The sequence below is a fragment of the Balaenoptera musculus genome, chromosome 4, assembly GCF_009873245.2.
Source record: "Balaenoptera musculus isolate JJ_BM4_2016_0621 chromosome 4, mBalMus1.pri.v3, whole genome shotgun sequence".
Taxonomy (NCBI): domain Eukaryota; kingdom Metazoa; phylum Chordata; class Mammalia; order Artiodactyla; family Balaenopteridae; genus Balaenoptera; species Balaenoptera musculus.
The window spans coordinates 10,317,913-10,337,510 of NC_045788.1; the positions used below are offsets into that span (position 1 = coordinate 10,317,913).

General features: G+C 46.6%; 1 protein-coding gene across 4 annotated transcripts in view; it reads right to left on the reverse strand.

The window, feature by feature from the left end:
• Positions 1-1,541: 1,541 nt before the first annotated feature.
• Positions 1,542-19,598, reverse strand: part of GALNT15 (polypeptide N-acetylgalactosaminyltransferase 15) — a 40,338-nt gene continuing 22,281 nt past the window's right edge. Inside the window, exons 4-10 of one of the 4 annotated variants that reach the window (XM_036851904.1) lie at positions 18,353-18,520; positions 12,257-12,401; positions 10,771-10,965; positions 9,907-10,038; positions 9,433-9,537; positions 5,400-5,543; positions 1,542-2,815 (exon numbers count right to left, since the gene is read on the reverse strand). In XM_036851904.1, coding sequence (XP_036707799.1) covers positions 2,669-2,815; positions 5,400-5,543; positions 9,433-9,537; positions 9,907-10,038; positions 10,771-10,965; positions 12,257-12,401; positions 18,353-18,520 — 1,036 coding nt within the window. In that variant the 3' untranslated portion in view covers positions 1,542-2,668. Of the gene's footprint in view, positions 2,816-5,399; positions 5,544-8,976; positions 9,194-9,432; positions 9,538-9,906; positions 10,039-10,770; positions 10,966-12,256; positions 12,402-18,352; positions 18,521-19,598 lie in introns of those variants that run through there. The other 3 variants (XM_036851905.1, XM_036851907.1, XM_036851906.1) reach the window with 3 other exon arrangements.

Sequence of the window (19,598 nt, forward strand, 5' to 3'; positions counted from 1 at the left end):
AGTTATTCTGTTACTGATTCCTTCTAGTGTATTTTTCATTTCAGTTATTGTGTTGTTCATCTCTGTTTGTTTGTTCTTTAGTTATTCTAGATCTTTGTTAAATATTTCTTGTATTTTCTCAATCTGTGCCTCCATTCTATTTCTCAGATTCTGGATCATCTTTACCATCATTACTCTGAATTCTTTTTCAGGTAGATTGACTATTTCCTCTTCATTATTTTGGTCTTGTAGATTTTTACCTTGCTCCTTCATCTGTGACATATTTTTTTCCCATCTCATTTTTTCTTCTTTTTTTATGAGTGGGGTTGTGTTCCTGTCTTACTGGTTGTTTGGCCTGAGGCTTCCAACACTGGAGTTTGTAGGCTGTTGGGTAGAGTTGGATCTTGGTGCTGAGATGAGGACCTCAGGGAGACCTCACTCCAACGAATATTCCCTGGATTCTGAGGTTCTCTGTTAGTCCAGTGGTTTGGACTTGGAGCTCCCACCACAGGAGCTTTGGCCTAAACCCCGGCTCATGAACCAAGATCCTGCAAGCTGTGTGGGGTGGTAAAAAAAAAAAAAAAGGAGAACAATAACAAAGTAAAAAATAAAATTAGGCTAGGAAACTAACAGCTGTGTTAGTTTCCTAGTCTAAAAATAAAAATATAGATGAAACAACAACTGGAAGAGAAAACAGAACCACAATAGTAAAAAATAGGAGGAGAAAAAAAAAAAGGTGGAAAAGGCCTTGGCTATGGAGGGCAGGGCCTAAGCAGGGTTGAGGTTTGAGCAGTGAGTGGGGCCTATGCTTAGGACCCACAGGGCTGGAAAAGGCGGGTGGTGTTTGGGGTGGGGCTTAGGCTCAACAGAACAGAAGGGCCCAGGTGTGCCCCTGCCTCTGGTCTCAGAGGGTGGGGGACCTCACCTGGGAACCCAGCAGACTTCCTGGGCTTGAGTGGGAGGGGCAAAGGCCCTCCACTCCTCTACCACTCCTCCGGTCCCAGAAGGCTCCTCCTGCCTGCCTCTCCTGATCTCCCCAGCCTCCCTCCTATGCCCCCAGGACCCAAACACCCAAAGGGGACTTTGGAGGTTGGGGGACTGGCCTGGGAGCTCAGCAGGCTCCCTGTGCCTGAGTGGGTGGGGCAAACCCTCTCTGCTCCTTTCCTGCCCCTCTGGTCCTGGAGGGTCCCTACCGTCTGACTCTCCTGTTCTCTCCTGACCTTGCTCCTATGCCCCCAGGACCAACTCAGCCCAGAGGGGACCTCTGAGGGCATAGGACCCAGCCTGAGAGCCTGGCAGACTTCCCCAGCTGATTGGGCAGAGGAAATGCTGGGCCCCTGATCGGAGCCCCTGAGGGTCCCTCCAGCATGGGAAACTCTCCCCCCTCTCAGCCACCCCTCAGGGGTGCCAGTCCTGTCCAGCATCCACTTCTCCTCCCCTCTCAGTCCCCCCATGTCCTACTGGTTCGCTTGGGGGTTCTTCCCATCTCCTTGGGTGTCAGGGTCCCCCACCCAGCACCATCTCTTCTTAATCACAGAACAACCCCCACTTAGCAACTCTTACAGCCCAACTGGGTGGGCCAAGTCACAACAAGAGAGCCATTCAGCTTTTGCTAGCATTGTCTCTGCCCTGATGGAGATGTGTTCTTCTATGACTGAATGTTCAGGTGTGGGCATATTTGAGGGTTCCAGACATTTCCTACTGGCTCATAGACAGCCCTTTCAACCCTCATGGACATTAACACCCACCTCTCGTTCCTCTCATAAGAATTTTGGCTCAGACGCTGGCATTTCCCTCCCAGGGAGGTTTGCCTCTTTGCAAATGTTGCTCATTCTGATCCAATCAGTGTAAACCCTGTAACAGGGCATCAGGAGAGTTTCTCAACTGTACACACTTCTGTTAGTGGGAGTGTTCAATCTAAGCTGACCCAACACCAATGATTAAAGAAAAGAATATTGCATGAGAATCTGATTGTGGTTAATCTAGATAGAGAACGGCAAGGGCAAGGTGAATGGAGACAGAAAGTTCTGAGGAAATTCTCATTAACAGGAGAACATCTTATTCCAGGTCTACTGACTCTTTTCAGCTACTAGTCTGAGCTGAAGAATTGGGTCAAAGCTCTCTCCAACCCTATTTTCTCGCAGTAGCTTACTTCCTTTCCTTCCTCTGAGCTATGCCTCAATCAATGAACATGAAATTTGTTCTCATAAGCCTATTGCAACGTTTTTTGGATGTCAGGACTTTGCACTTTCTTCACGCTTTAATTTTCATGGCTGGTGACACAGACAATCCAAGATTAGGCCATTTGAAATAAATTGATCAATCAGAATTGTGTATCCTGAAGGTGTTGCCAGGCCTCTTTCCTTAGTCAGAGATAAAAGCAATTATTTACTGCTTTAAAATTATTTTTAAAAACCCCAAGAATCTTATGTACCATGTAATGATCATCTACCAGTGATGAAGACATTGAGACAATGGGTCCATGTTTTTCTTTTTCTAAAACAGCCAGTGGTCAATGAAGTAAGGTACGGGAAGGAAAGACTTCCCATATTCATTTGTGGAGTTTTTGTTTCTACTATCACCACTGCACAAACACAAAGGGTCTCCTTCATGATATGCACATGCTCCTGTCGTTCCCTTGAGTTGAACCTCTATGGCCACATTTCTCTTTTCCTTCTGATGGTGGCATTCATTGTTCATCCACGGTGCTGACGTTGTCAAATCGCCACAGCTGGCTGGCTTTTCCATCACACTCACGTAAATACAAATCTTTATTGTTTTCCTGCAACACAGCTTCTATGCATTTCCCAGAAAGAATGTGAACAATCATTCCATTCTGAAAAGAGAGAAGAAAATGAAAAAAAAAAAAAACGAGGTGGTTCCCCACAATCAGTCAGCAAAGAAGGAAATTTCTAAGATTTGTGCTAATCATTCAGAGAATAATAAAGGTGATATGAACTGGCCTGGTAAGGAATTGGAGTATTTTGGTTACTATATAATATAATTTAGGTAACCCTAAAATTTAAACATCATACAGAGCCTTGGCATCATTAATTCAATTATTATTATTCTGGTTGGGTAATTATGCCATTTCTTGGAGAGTTCTGGCTAGTAAAATGCCAGTGTAAAGATCATGTTCAATCGTTATACTGTATTGTTGACATTCATCGTTATCACTGTACTTGTAAATTTCTGCTTTCAAAAGGATTTAGTTTAATCTCTGCCCTCTGTTAATCCTGCAATTTAGTACTGCTGCCACCAGGTTGCAGTTCTGAGTAAGACTTTAAGGATACACTGAAGGCCTGAGTCAGCCATGTATGGAAGACCATAGCTGCTTCCTGCTCAAAATGTACCAAACTTAATACTGAATGTAGCCATCCCCTTTTCAAGAAAAAAACCAATTTCTTTATGAAAAGTTAAACAACCTTAACCAACAGTGCTGATAATGTCCATTAATTTATTTATTTATAGATATAATTCACATGCCCTAAATACAACTCAGTGGGTTTTAGTATATTCACAAAGTATATGCAACCATCACCTCTATCTAATTGCAGAACATTTCATCACTGTAAAAAGAAATGTACTATCCATTAGCAGGCACTTCCCATTCCTCCTTCCTTCCAGCCACTGGAGATCATTTATCTAGTTTCTGTGTTTATGGATTTGTCTCTTCTTGACATTTCATATAAATGGAATCATATAATATTTGGCCTTTTGTGACTGGCTTCTTTCACTTTGCATGGTATTTTCAAGTTTCATCCATGTTGTAGCACAAAATAGTACCTAATTTCTTTCTTTCTTTCTTTCTTTCTTTGTAGTGGTAAAAATATGTAGCATAAAACTTTCTACCTTAACCATGTTTAAGTGTAAAATTTAGTAATGTTAAGTATATTCACTTTGTTGTGAAACAGATCTCCAGAACTTTTTCTTCTTTCAAAACAAACTCTATACCCATTAAACAACAACTTCCCTCTCCCCACTTCCCCTCGTGCCTTGTAACCACCATTCTATTTTCTGTTTGTATGAATATGACTTCTCTATATATGTCATATAAGTTTAATCATACAGTATTTGTCTTTTTGTGACTGGCTTATTTCACTTAGCATAATGTCCTCAAGCTTCATCCATGTTGAAGCAAATGACAGGATTTCCTTCTTTCTTAAGGCGGGAAAATATTCCATTGTATGTATATAGCATATTTTGTTTATTCGTTCATCAATCACTAGACCCTTGAGTTGCTTCCACCTATTGGCTATTGTGAATACTGCTGCTATGAACAGTATCTTGTTCCTTTTTATGGCTGAATGAGAATACTTTTTTAAAGCCTTATTTTTTAATGCCTGAAAGATGCTGGGTGTATCTTAGTCACTAATCTTTTACATATTCTTTTTAAATGCTGTTTCTAAATCTATCTTATCCAGAGGACTTGCTTAGAATGATCCTTTGTGATCATTCATAAAGGGCCTTAACTTGGTTTCAGAGAATTCTTTGCACATGTGTGGGCCCCCTGAGTCCTAGGTTCACTTGTCACCAAAGCCCCAAGAGCTTTGTTCTCAACTGTTTATCGTGAGTTCAGCTTAAGTTTTACACTATACGATTTTCCTCTTTCACAGCCTGCTTTAAGAGTACCAATGCATGGAGTTCTGCTTAGTTATTTAACACCTCCCCCCCTTATTCCCAAGCAAAAGTTGAACAAAGGCATGTTTAAAAGATATGTGTATTAATCTGTTTGTTTGTATACTTGTACCCTAACTCATTTCAGAAGGGATTTGAGGTGAAGGAAACACTATGTATGGACAGTTATTGTTGATACTGTCACCTTCCAATCCAAATCCTGTAAACGGCTCACTCTCCCTAAATACTTACACTCTGCCTATTTGCTAATACTTACACTCCTATTTCCTCTTTATTGATGCATAACCTCTGGAAAGGATCTCAAGCTTCTCTCTGGAGTCCTGGGAATCAAAGTCTTACTAAAATGATGAAATGCTCAGAGTGGAATTTGCAAAGGAAGAAAGTACGATCTACATCCTCACCTATCTGGTTGTGGAACAGGAGGCAGGCCTTTCCATTGCCCCTAAAACCACACCACCAACGTGGTTGACTGCTTCTGTAACACGCTCCATGGTCCTACTTGTGATCTAAGCTAATAAACTTTAAAAAGAGGCTGTCTCCTCTCTCCACCGTATCAAGACCAGAGCTGGCAAATTAGTACATTTCAAGATGCTGATGGTTAACCTTGCTGCAAGGTTGGCTTCATCTCCCCATGAGGCCTTAGTGCCAAGTCACTAAGTTCAACAGCAGGGACACAGGCTTGTATGGTAATACTTGGCCTCTTGGAAAAGCCTGAGACACGTGCCAGCCAGCAGCACGTGAATCCTGAATCCTGCTGAATCCTGCCTAGGTGGGTTACTTACCTCCTGGTAGTCCCAGTGCTGCTGATGGATGTCAGGGCCTTCCCTGGTGCAGTTCTGCAGAATCACCTGCTCTCGCCTGACATCGAAACACAGGTGCTGGGGGCTGCCATAGTGGATCTCCTTCCTGCCCATGTGATCCAGGTGCTGGGACAGAGGCAATGGCTGTTAGCACAGCTAGAAGGAGATCCTCTCCAAAGCTGGAGGTAAAGGAAGGAGAGCTCACTGCAATAGGGCTGAGGTCTGGGGGCAATCCTCAGATTCTACTGGGGTCAGCAAGACCCTATCTCATAGTCAAGTCCACAAATATGATGCTGGACTAGCCCTGGCCTCTGAAATCTCCACATTCCATCTACTTTTGCATTCATATTTATACATTCTGGCAAGTTCCTCCATTATTCTATTTACTGTATCATAGATGAGGCCATAAAGGATGCTGTGTGTTTTGTGAGGGTACAGTTGGAAGGGCAGATGAGGAAACTCCTGAGGCCCGAGGTGATCTCTTTCTGGAGACATCTGTGCTGGCCCTGCAAGTAATTTTCTTGCTGTCTTTTGTATCTGCTGACTCTTGCTCATGGTTTTCATTTCCTCCTGGGTTCTGTAGGACTAGATTATGCATTCCTTTGCAGAGGGGCTTTAGCTGCGGGAAGCTTGTGGGGCCTGTTTGTAAACACATCCTGATAAAACCATTTTCCGTTTGTTCCTGCCAAATGCAGCCTGAACTAATTTTTACGCTAACTTTGTGGTTGGGAGATGGGGTTGGCTTCACGGGCATGTGACCTGTGTAACTGCAGTGGCCTCATGCTTAGAAGGGTTTAATGTTCTTGGTCTAATATATTTGGTTTCATGCTGATACTGTCTGGGAATTCTTAATAATTGTTGAGTGATAGGTCTCACCGTCTTCATTTGCACTGAGCCCCACAAGTTAGGTAGCCAGTCCCACCTGAGGATTCCCAGACAACACAGTTCCTATAAATTTGAACCCTAAACCCACGTTGGACACAAGCTTGTGGTTAAAAATCTTCAGGGAAGAGTCATTTTCTCCGACGCAAAGACCTGTCTACAGACCTGCTTCCTTGTCATCTTCCGGTGGCAGTAGGTAGTCTTTTCTAGTCCAGGTTTTCACAGATAGGTTACTCTGTGAAGGTCAAAGCTGGCTTTGTACGGGCGTCCCATTTCCAACCCCTCATCTCTCATGGGCTGAAGATGGGCTTTCATCACTATCTCCTGCCTGGAACCAATGCCTCTGGGTTCCTGAGGTTTGACAGAAACTGTCCCCTTCATCCTGCAGGAGAGCTTGGCCATGGCCCTATGACTCTATTTCAGTTGCCTCTGGATTCGGGGCCCCTGGAGATTTCCCTTTGTTATAAACTTAGTTACTTATGCATAAAAGAGGGTGTTTCTTCTATATGGCATATGGTGCTTTCAGCTTAGCAAGTTCACAATTTTTCTGGATACAGAAGCCCTTGCTAATCCCCACCTCCCCACCAAGAATATAAATAAATAAATAAATCCAAAAGCTAACATTCTTTTTGCGCCATTATCCCCAGTTGCAGATGAGGAAACCAAGACTCAGAGAGGTTAAGAAGCCTGCTTGATGTCACACAGCTAGAAGGTGAGCTATTTCCACCATCACAGAGCTTTCTCTCTGCCCTCCTGTGCCAGGTGTGAGTGCCTATTGGGGTGTTCTAGAACATTGGTAAAGGGCAAAACTGAAAGGGGACAAATGGATATTGAGCACTTGCTTCCCCAGGTGTCCTCCAGGCCCAGGGCCTTCCCCTGGGGTCCCAGAGCCCCGCCAGTCCTGCCTGCAGGGCAGGACCCTCCAAGACTTGTTCTGCCTTTCGCCCCAGGCTCTTGGGGCCTCACCTGGCTCGTTTGAGCAATATCTCCAGGAAGTTACACTTTGTTGTTTGTTTTTTAATACAGGCCTTTGGGGTAGGACAGTTTATGCAAAGGCCCTGTCACAGGCTGAAAAGAGAGAGGTTTGGGGGGCGGGCTAGACTTTCCAGGTTGTCATCCAAGTTGTGATAAGAAGTGGATGCACCAACCTTCCTCCAGTGTCATGGGGACGTCCCACGACCTGGGCAGTTATTCCTGAGATGGAAATTTGAAGAGAAGAAATACCCTAACATAGAAGGAGACCTTCCTGGTATCCAAGGAACCCATATGATGCTGGAAGGACCCTCTGTCTCTAGATTCTTCCCCTGACTCAGTGTGTATTTCAGACCTGATTCAGGTCCCTTCTGGCCTTATGTACCCACGAGCAGGGCCTCTGGCTCAAGGAGAGACTCTCCCTGTGGTCAGTGCCTGCCAGTCACTTTCAGTGTCGCCCTTTGGGCCATAAACTTTTGTTGCCACAGGGCAACCCCACCCTTCCTTGGTACCGAAGGGTCCAGCCAAGCTGCAGAGTGAGGCCCCGGGAAATCCGTGGAGTTGGTCTCCAGTGCGCCCCAGGAGAGCTCGTGTGCTCTTTCCCTCCCATCCCCAGGGGCGTTTGCACCCTCTGCCTTCCTCCTGACCATGCAGTGGAAGTCTTTCTCCCTGTGGAAGGAGTTTCACAAACCACATTGCTCTGTGTGTGGGAAACGTTCCGAATGAGGCCACAGCTCTGAAACCCGATGACCCCATCTGTGTGTAAGGTCTCCTCTGGCAAGTGAGGCAGAGGGTCACCAGAGGCCATGAGCCTTGTCTACCCAGATCCAGCCCTCTCCCCACTTCACACACACACACACACACACACCCCAGGCTCCTGTGATGCCCTAAAGTTCCCCCTGTGGCCCAGAAGTATTGGTCCCCATAGATCCCCATTAAATGCCTGAAAGACACAGCATATCTACTCTGGGCAGGACTCAGCGTCAGAAGCCTGGAGTCTTAGGACCACAGTCATGAGTTATGGGTTTGAGGCACTGCTGCAAATGGGGAACATTTTCCGGGGTCCCCTCAATTCCTCAGTGTTTCTGTACCTAGAGTGCCCGCTCAGTGAGCCACTTTCTCCATCTCTGGTTCTAGTTGGCTAATGATCTTGAGCTGTTCCAGATGTTTCAGAAAGGTGCCCTGGTGGAAATTTGCCTGCACACAGGTTTTCCTTGACCTCTGATTATAGATTTTTAATTTAAATGGGGAGCTTTTCCATTTTGTAAATAAGTTAATTTGTACCATTTTTTTAGATTCCACATATAAGAGATATCTTATGATATTTGTCTTTCTCTGTCTGACTTAATTCACTTAGTATATTTACGGAACAGAAACAAACTCAGAGATAGAAAACAAACTTATGGTTACCAAAGGGGAAAAGGGGGGAGGGATAAATTAGGAGTTTGGGATTAGCAGATACAAACTACTATATATAAAATAGATAAACAACAAGGTCCTACTGTATAGCACAGGGAACTATATTCAATATCCAGTAATAAGGTATAATGGAAAAGAATCTGAGAAAGATTTTATATATATTTATATATGTATAACTGAATCACTGTGCTGTACACCAGAAACTAACACAACATTGTAAATCAACTATATTTCGATAAAAAAAAAAGAAAAGAAAAAAATGGGGATCTTTTCTATAAACTCTGGATTTCCAGTGTCTTTTAAATTTGTGGATGACCTTGTAATACTGGATCTGCTTTCATACGAAACAAAAGACATTTACTGAGGCTGGGGCAGGCACTCCTCTGTGACCACAGCCTCCGCCCAGCTCCCCGTGTTTATTTCCTTTATCCACTTAAACCCTGGAGACACACCTGAGTTTGAAGCCCCTGGGCTAGCCACTCTCCAAGCCTCAGTTTCCTCATCTGTCAGATGAAAATATTGGCTAAACAGCCTCGCCATGTCCCTCAAGCTCAGATGCTCATATTCTCTGATGGGTCCACCTCTGGGCTTGGGGCTGGGGCAGGTTAGGGAATGGGTCATCAGAGTGGGGGACCATGCACAGTCAAGGGACATAGGACCACTGAAAGGAGATGCCCCAAAGGGAAGGGAGGGCCATCCGAGCAAAGCCCCCCTTGCAGGTCTGAGAACACTGACCACCCACCTGCTGCTGCTGGCTGTCACTGCAAGGAGCTAGCATCATGGCACAGCCCAGGATGTCCCCTTCTGCCTGGCAGTCTGCACAGAAGCCAAGTCCGGTGTTGTGGAGCTGTAAGCAACGTTCACACAGAAGTGAATCCCGCCCTCTGCTGCAAAGACACCCTCTGTCGGCCACTCCTTCACTCTCTGCAGTGTAGCTCAAGGTCGCATGCTCAGGTCATAAAAATGTTTGCGGTCAAGCTGAAGCCAGTGAGCCTAAGGACAGGCCTCCTGAAGGAGGGGGCAGCACCTGTCCTGGTGAGGGGCCCTGGGATGGGTTAGGGGGCAGCTCAGCCACCCCCCCGCAAGGAGGCCCTGCTGAGCTGGGACTGGGTGGCCGGGGTCATGGAAGAGCGTCTGAACTTCAGCTTCTATCTTGGGAGACCGCCCAGCCCCTTCTCTTCCTCTCTCTCTGCACTTTGTTTTTATCATGCCTTGCCTTTCCAGAGAACCTGGGCCTGCGTTCAGATGGGTACAGCTCGGGATAGATGTTGGCCAGAAACCAGTGGAAGGTCCGACAGCCCAGCCTCCTTTGCAGCTGCTGGCGTTCAGTGCAGTCCGGCTTCCCAGCCTGGGGAGGAGAGAGACACAGGCGGCAGGACAGAGAAAGCTGGTGTTACATCACAGTTCATGTGCTGGGAGGCACAGAGGTGTCGGAGCAAGCTGAAGGAGGGGGACAGCAAACCTCACTGTGAACCACGTCCCACATTAAATAGCATTTACCTGTCCCGCCATCATAACGGCGCTGAGTGGTAGTGGACCAGGTGAAAATGCACTGCTTGCAGACATTTCATTAAATGTTTAAAATGTTTATTTTTCTGTGCCTTTTTGGGGATGTCCTTTATGTTTATTTTTTATAATAAAAAATACTTATATTTGTTTCATGTCTTGAGTAATTTTACACAACATTGTAAATCAATGTTATATTTGTTTCATGTCTTAGGTAATTTCACAGCCTTGAGCACTTTGCCTGGGATGAAAGGGCCCTCGGAGACCCACTGCAGTGCTCACTCCCCACCCAGACTCTCCTCTGGCCACGGGATGAAGGGTCACACCCCTTAGATGTGATGACAGAACCCCTACAGACATCAGGGGGTTCCAGGCCATGATGCCCCTGGGAGACGCTGGAAGAGACAGAGGACAACCCCGCCAGGTAGAGGAGCCACTTGACAGGGGCCACTCATGGAAGTACTAGCCAGAAGCTTCTATCTGCCCTTCCAGGTGGGAGGGGAGGTGGTCCTGCGCAGCCAGCACCTGGTGGCCCTGGGTGGGCACAGAAGACCCTGCCAGGCTCTCCTCTTACCTTGCTCAAGGAGAAGGCCTCTGGGCTGTGCCTGTAGAAGGTTTCTTTGAACGCGCCCAGCCAGGTCTCAGCAATGCGGACCTTGTTCCGCAGGGTGGCCTCCCAGTCAAGAGAGGAGTGGGCATCCTGATTTCGATAGACATGCCCCACCCGAGAGCAGGGAAGGATTTCGACGGAGCCCCCACAGAGCCAGGTCTGCAGTGAAAGGAGAAGACCAACACCTCTGTACTCCTCTCCAGCAACGTGGGGAGTGAGGGGCTGGCAAAATGCACCGGAAATCATGAGCACAAAAGAGAAAGATGGTTCCGGTTCTCAGGATGGAGCAGAGTTTCCAGATCTGAGGGTTCTGGGCTGGGGAGGGACAAGGTGGGGAGAATGAGGGCGGTTGTCCTGGGTCAGAACCCGTGGTGAGAGGGGCTCACACCCCTGCCACTACCTGTGGTTCCCCAACCCCACTGAAACACGTGACCAGATTCAGCACTTAGAGGATGCTGCCATGCCGTGAGCGTCTGGATTCTCCCACGGCTGCTTCCTCGGGGAAGAGGGTAGCCCTAGTGGCCGGGGGATTTCTAAAAGCTTGTGAAGTCTCCTGCTGCACAGGCACCAGAAGCCATCTGTGTGGAGGTCAAAGCAAGCTTTCCTCAAACAGAGTCTTTCTACTTTTGGAAATTTCTCTACTCTCCACTCACTCCTACTCCCAAATGCCTGAAGTTCATTTGACAGGAAGCCTTTTATTCCCCACTTGGGAATAAAGAGGAAAGTGAAAACATGCCTAGGATAGGCAGTACATAAACCAAAACACACCAAGAACCCAAACCGATGGGGTTCCCAAACTGGGTGCCAAGGTACCCCAGGGTGCTGCAGCAAACTCAAAAGGCCACGTGGGATATTTTCATTGTTCAGGAGAAACATAGTGACATCTGTGTTCTGAAAAGTACAAGTTCAAGGCAATTCATGGTTTCAACCTTAGATCACTGCCCTTTTAATGATATATGTCTTTGTTGGGTTGGGTTTTCAGTGGTTGCTGTGATGAAAAAGCAAGCATCAGGCTAAAAATCAGCATGGAACAGGAAATGAGGGTGGTGGGTCCAATCTGATTCCAAGGTTTGAGAAACTGTCTGGCGCCCAGTGGGTGCTAAGCTGTTCGGACAAATACTTATTAAGTTGTTTGGACCAAACTACTCAATGCACAGAACTGCATGGTATTTGCTTTGGCCAATGGGTGCTGTGAAAACTATCAAGATGCTAAGGGTGCCGGGAATGGAGAACGTACGGGAAGCTTTGCACTCAGGTGGAGATGACTGAAAACTTGCCCTTTCCTAAGGGCAGGTTTGACAGGTGAGTTCAGGAAGGAGGCTGGGGTGAAATCAAGAGAGATGAAAAAGGGGGAGAAATGAGGGTTTGACACACTACGTATAATGACTTTGTAATTTGCCCGAAGCCTTATCCCTGACTGTGACCGGACACAGGGCTCCAAAGAACCCACCTGGGCCTCCCTTGGCCAAGGAAGTACCTTGAGAGACAGTTCGAGGTTTTCGCCACCCCTCAGTGACATGAGAGGGTCATAAGCTCCAGTGTTTTGGAAGTAATGTCTGTCCATGGCCACGACCCCGCCGGGCACCACAGGGCTCCTGGAGAGAGAAGGTGAGACTATGTAGAGAAGGTTCAGAACCTGGAGCATCTGGGGAGCGGTCAGGGGATGGCAGGTAGGGGGCGCTCCAGTGGCCCAGAGAGCGGACTCAGGGCTCCGACAGATCTCAAGACTGGAGCCAAGCAAGCATGTCAGAAATCCCAGTATTTCATGAAAAGAGAGGTCTGGTTGCCTGGGCCTTTTATACCCTATCCTCCGGTACTGCTCCTTTAGGGAGAGGCCCCTCTGGCGAGATTTTGGGAAGAAGACCTTGGTTAAATAAGATGCCCTAAGGCCAGCAGCACCAGGCATGGACCAAGGGAACCGGCAGTCCTCTTTCTTCCCTCACCCCTGACCTCACCCTCTTGTTTGCTTCGTGACCATTCACCCCCTCCCCAATTCTAAGATGAATCCCCCAGGGGCTCTGGAAGTAGATAGGTCCCCATCTGCTCTTGGGGAAATACACATGACTTAAAAACACAGAAAGCTGGAATCCCGAGTGAGGGAATGAAGATGACAAAAACATACCTCAGAAGGGTTAACTGGGGAGGAGAGAACCAGAGGCTTTTGAACAACAATCTCTTTATTCAAAAGAGAACAAATTTTCATTGTTGTTGTTTTTTGGGTTTTTTTGGTTTTTTAAAAAATTTTATTTTTTAAATTTTTTTATACAGCAGGTTCTTATTAGTTATCCATTTTATACATATTAGTGTATATATGTCAATCCCAATCTCCCAATCCATCGCACAACCACCCGCCTCCCCACCACTTTCCCCCCCTTGGTGTACATACGTATGTTCTCTACATCTGTGTCTCAACTTCTGCCCTGCAAACGGGTTCATCTGTACCATTTTTCTAGGTTCCACATATATGCGTTAATATACGATATTTGTTTTTCTCTTTCTGACTTACTTCACTCTGTATGACAGTCTCTAGATCCATCCACATCTCTACAAATGACCCAATTTCGTTCCTTTTTATGGCTGAGTAATACTCCACTGTATATATGTACCACATCTTCTTTATTCATTTGTCTGTCGATGGGCATTTAGGTTGCTTCCATGACCTGGCTATTGTAAATAGTGCTGCAATGAACATTGGGGTGCATGTGTCTTTTTGAATTATGGTTTTCTCTGGGTATATGCCCAGTAGTGGGATTGCTGGGTCATATGGTAGTTCTATTTTTAGTTTTTTAAAGAACCTTCATATGAGAACAAATTTTAATGCAGCCAAACTCTGGGTATGGCTTAAGGAGTGAATGACTCAGAGTTCAGATTTTTTTTTAATTACTAAGAAAATAGTCTTACATTAACAAAACTACTGACCTTTAGGTTATTAAAAATACTAAGTTATACCACAATACTAAAAACCAGTAGTGTAGTTATTACTTGATACAATTTCCAATTCTACCACTCACAATTTGTAAGATCTTGGATGAGAGAGATAACCTGTCTGGTCTCAATTTCCTTACCTCTAATCGGGTACAGTAATAGTGTTTCATAATAGGGTTTTGTGGGGATTAAAAGAAATGTCATGTAAAGCACATGTGCATGCCAAAATCCAAAGATCTCTGAAAATCAAGTGCTTTTTCATGATGCATCTGGCAGTAAACCATGTCCTGAACTGACATGGGTATCTGGGGATGACAGACTGTATTTAAAACTTGTATTTAAAACACAGCAGAGGGGACTTCCCTGGTGGCATAGTGGTTAAGAATACACCTGCCAGTGCAGGGGACACGGGTTCGAGCCCTGGTCCAGGAAGATCCCATGTGCTGTGGAGTAACTAAGCCCGTGTGCCACCACTACTGAGCCTGTGCTCTAGAGCCCACGAGCCACAACTATTGAGCCCATGCACTGCAACTACTGAAGCCGGTGTGCCTAGAGCCTGTGCTCTGCAACAAGAGAAGCCACCGCAATGAGAAGCCCGCGCACCGCAATGAAGAGTAGCCCCCACTCGCTACAACTAGAGAAAACCCACGCACAGCAACGAAGACCAATACAACCAAAAATAAATAAATAAGTAAATAAATTTTTTAAAAAACAGAAAAACACAGCAGATCAGAGCCGTGAAGAGCGTTGTGTCAGGAGGCTGGCCATAAGGGTTTTAACCCTGGATCTACCGCTTAACAAACTTATGGAGCTGGGCAACCTCTGGGGGTTTCATCTGTAATTTAATCTCTATATACCTCAGTTTTCACATATGTAAAATGGGATTAATAACAGTAATTAGTAACAATAACTGCTTTACAGAATTATGGTAAGGTTTGAGTTAATACGTATACTATGTTTACAGCATTAGCTAAGCACATAATATATGTTCAGTAAATATTCCTTAATACTATCATTTGCAAGTATACAAATGATGATACCCTTTCTGGAATTTTCTTAGCATCTGTATAGAGTCTGTACCAAACCTTGTCCTAATTCCTCATTTCGTGCTCTCTCACCAGACTGATGAGGGAAGCCATGAAGTCAGAGTATTCAGGGTGGGGAAGACATGGGTAGAAAAGTATGAATGTGTGTGAGGAGGGCCCTGGGCCCTGGATAGGGAGCCTGAGGCTTCCATGGGGCCCCAGGTAGCAGCCGGGTCTCAGGGAAGGACCGGCTGCTGAGGGCAAAGGTGGCTGGGCTCTCTCTGGTGCTGACTTTGGCCGATGGTAGGTCAAGGTGACCTACGGTGACCTTGGACATCAGAGAGGCCCTGAGGCTTAGAAGAAGGTTCCAGAGAGGATTGATGCCTGGGGTCAAAGTGCCTTTGCTTCAGGTTGGGTAAAGGTCCTCTGAGAAGTCTGCTCTCTTCAGTAGAATCCCTTTGCTTCGGCTGGAGCAGAATAAATTGTCCCCTCAAGCGAGCACCCCTCTTAACTCCCTGTGGGCCCCTCTGTCCGGTACCCCTCATACTGCTGACCGATCTACTACCCTCCCCACGCCATAAATCGAAGAGGTCTGGAAACTTCCCTTTCAATTCTTTGTGTCCACAGCCCTTAGCAGAGTGTCTGGCATGAAACAGGTGCTCAGAAGAGGCTGATGGACCAGTAAAGAGGTTAGAAAGCATTCAAAGCTCTCTGCACTTTCAGGCTGCATACCTGTGATGGAAGGAGGTGAAATCTATCTGGCTCTGCACCCCGACCCCTCATAGTTGCATCTTAATACCATGAAACTTCCCCATTGGGTATACAAGGTCCAAGGTTGGTATTGGCCTGGTACAGACTGAATGTATGTGTCCCTCCCAAATTCACATGGCAAAGCCCTAACTCCCAGTGTATATTGTATTTGGAGATGGGGCCTCTGAGGAGGTAATTAAGGATACATGAGGTCATAAGGGGGGAGCCTTGATCTGATAGACTCGGTGCCCTTAGAAGAGGAAGAGACCCCAGGGCCCCCTCTCTGTCATGTGGGGACACAGGAAGAGGGGGCTGTGTGCAAGTCAGGAAGAGAAGTCTCACCAAAAGCCAAATTGGCCAGAAACTTGATCTTGGGCTTCTACCCTCCAGGACTGTGAGAAAATAAATTTAATGTGGGTTAAGCCACCCAACATGCAGTATTTTCTTATGACCACTGAGCTGACGGCAACATGGCCCAAGAGCCAAGAACGAAGACACCAGACTCTGAGCTTTAAAGTTTGAATGACAAAGCCGCCACCTATGCCTAAGATGAGGGATCAGCCTCACAGAGCCAGCATTTTCTATGTCCAAACTAGAGAAGATCCTCCACCCTGAGGAGAGAAGAGAGAGCCTGTGGGGAGACCAAGAGACAAAGATGCAGGTAGATCCCTGAGAAGGACCTCGTGTCCACCTTTACGTCTTCGGGGTTAATTCCTGGAAGAGGAGGATCCCATGCTTGTTGTCTGGGAATCAGAGAGCAGGGGGCATGTTGCCCACCTCCCATCTGGCTGCCCTGGGAGTTCAGGAACCCCCTGACCACCTTTGGTCCCGGGAGATGGGTCTAGGTGGTACCCTGGGGACCCAGGCAGAAGGTCATGGGGGCCCTGGGGATCCAGGCAGAAGGTGGTGGGTGCAGTTCCATGGAGGCCCCTGGACCATCAGCACACCAGTGCGTGCTGTGCCTTGGGGGCCAGGAGAAGATGTGGGACTTCAGCAGATGCCACGTGGAAGGTGCAGGCCACTGGGGACAGCGTGCCAGCCCCGCATCAGAGGCCATGACCAGTGAAGGTGCATCGTGGTGAACACCGACGCAGGACAGCTAAAGCCCAAGGTGGGGCACTCCCTCCCCACCCACCTCCCCGACAGAAGCCTGGAGCTCAAAATCAACCCCAGGGGGATGGGAGGGTGGAGAAGGATGGATGACAGATTTAAAGATGAGATGACTAAGCTATCACTGAATTTGTCTAATTTGTCTGGAAGGTTTCTGCCATAAGGAAGCAGGGGTCAAGATAGAAATTGCCTAAGTCCAGTTAGTAGAAAATAAAAAGAAATATTTTTTGCGTATCTAAGCTCATGGTTTATCACGTGTCAGCTGTTAGAGTTGCACACCCTCGGGCAGACCCTTGGAAGTCCTGTTTGTGCCTAATGCCTTCACTTCGTGTCCCTGGCCTAGGCATTTGGAAACAACTTGGGTAATTGCTTGGCACTGGGCAGGTCAGCTGTGGCAGATTCCTTATCCCACGGGCTCTTCTTACAACGTGACATTGACATTGACCCCCCTGAGAGGTGGGTCCACGTCTCCTTCCTGTGAACCTGGGTGGGCCTGTGACTTTGGAGGAAGTGACCTTAGGTGACTTCTGAGACTTAGTTATAAAAGGGGATACATACTCTAAGACATCACAGTAAGTGAGGGAGGACACATAAAGGTTACCTATTGTACGATTCCATTGATATGAAATACCCAGAATTGATAAATCCATAGAGACAGACAGTAGATTGGGCATTGCCAGAGTCTGGGGAAAGGGGACAGCCGGAGACACTAAGTAAGGGATTTTCCTTTGGAATAATGGAAATGTTTTGGAACTAAAAAGAGGTGGTGGTTGCCCAATATTGTGAATGTACTGAATGCTACTGAACTGTTCACTTTGAAATAGTTCATTTTATGTTATATGAATTTCACCTCAATAAATTATTTTTTTAATTAGTAGGGGGATACAGCTTGCTTTGCCTGGCTCTTTTGGATACTTGCTCTCCGAACCCAATGCCAGGGTGTAGGAAACCCCAACTAACCTGCCTGCAGTGACTTCATGGAGAGAATGGGGAAGAAACTCCCGCTGGGTCCCAGTGACGGCCAGCATCAAACTCCAGGGGATTCCTGCCCAGAGCTGTTGAGTCATTTCCAGCCAGTCTAGTCTAGTAAGGGATAGTCCTGCTGAGGCCCCAGACACCACAGAGCAGAGACAGCCAACGCCAATGCTCCCTTTCAGAATTCACAACCCAGAGTCCATGCTCTTAATAAAACAGCTGTTTCACGCCTTTAAGTTTGGACGGTTTGTTATAAAGCAGAAGATATCTAGAACATTGACTTAAATAGAATAGTTGTCCAAAGGCCAAACACATGAGAAGCAAACCATAAAGTTGGACATATTTTGAGACTTACGGTGTCCTAGCATTCACCTGGCTGAATTCTTCCTTTTTATCAAGAAAGCACCCCAGGCAGGGAAACTCCAGTGTTACCCGGTAAGACAGAGCTGGGTTGAGGCCCCAGACAAGGTGCTTCCGCTTTCCACTCCAGTATCTGGAAGCTTCGCTGGACTCCGTTCATATAACAATGTAAGAATAATAACACCTATAGCTGCGTGTCTGGCCCTTTCTGAAATGTTTTTCATATATTAGCTCATTCAAACCTCACAACAACCCTATAAGGTAAGTACCGTGACTATCCCCAATTTACTGATTAAGTCACTTGCTAGGAAACTAGGAGAACCAGGATTAGCCCAGGCAGCCTGGTGCTGAGTCCACCCTGAGGCAGTAAAAGCAAAGCAGGCTGAGTGAAGGAGCCTCACCTGATGGGGCTGATGGGGGACAGCAGGGCCTTCCTCTCTCGCTCCGGCAAAGGCTCCCAGTGGAAATCCAGTTTCCAGTCCAATACCCCGCGCTGCAGGTCCTTGGAGGGGTAATACTGGAAAGTCTTCCAGTCAATCGCGTCTAGGACTGGAGACACCACCCTGCTCCTGGAAAGAATCGAGGAATCAGATAAGGGATACACACCCTCCACTTGCTGGGGGACAGAAACGTAATCCAGACACGTGCTGCCCAATATGGCAGACATCAGCCACCCGCGGTTACTCGGCACCTAAAACAGCATCTGTCCGAACTGAGATGTGGTGTAAGGGTAAAATATGCACTGCATTTAGAAGACTTAGTTTGAAAGAAAAAAGATGTACAAACCTCAGATTACGTATTGAAATGCTAATATTTTGGACAGATTGGGTTTACTAAAATATTTTGTTAAAATTAATTTCATCTGTCTCTTTTTCTTTTGTAATGGGACTACTAGAAATGTTTAAATTATATCTGTGGCTCATGTTCTATTTCTACTGAACAGTACTCTCCTAGAAAATATATTTTTCCATAAGGAATCGGGGGCCCATTTCATTAAAAAGCATGCCTGCCCCTTTCTTTTTTTTTTTTTTTAATTAATAGCTACTCTATTTATTTATTTATTTATTTATTTATTTATTTATTTTTAGCTGTGTTGGGTCTTCGTTTCGTGCGAGGGCTTTCTCTGGTTGCGGCAAGCGGGGGCCACTCTTCATCGTGGTGCGGGGGCCACTCTTCATCGCGGTGCGCGGGCCTCTCACTATCGCGGCCCCTCCCGTTGCGGGGCACAGGCTCCAGGCGCGCAGGCTCAGCAGTTGTGGCTCACGGGCCCAGTTGCTCCGCGGCATGTGGTATCTTCCCAGACCAGGGCTCGAACCCGTGTCCCCTGCATTAGCAGGCAGATTCTCAACCACTGCGCCACCAGAGAAGCCCCCCCTTTCTTTAAAAACCTCTCAGGATAAAACTGAGAGACAGGGGAATAGGGACCTAGGCTCAGCTCTGCCACTAATGTGCTGTATGATCTTGAGATAGCTGTTGCACCTCTCTGGGCCTCAGCTGCCTCATTCATAAAATGGGAAGTTGAACTACTTCTCACAAAGGTCTTTCTCAGCTGTAATGCTCTAGGACTGTGGCTCTTGACTTCTTTGGGGGTCTTTGATCCCTTTGAGAATCAGGGGAAATCTATGGACCCCCTCCCCAGAAAAATAA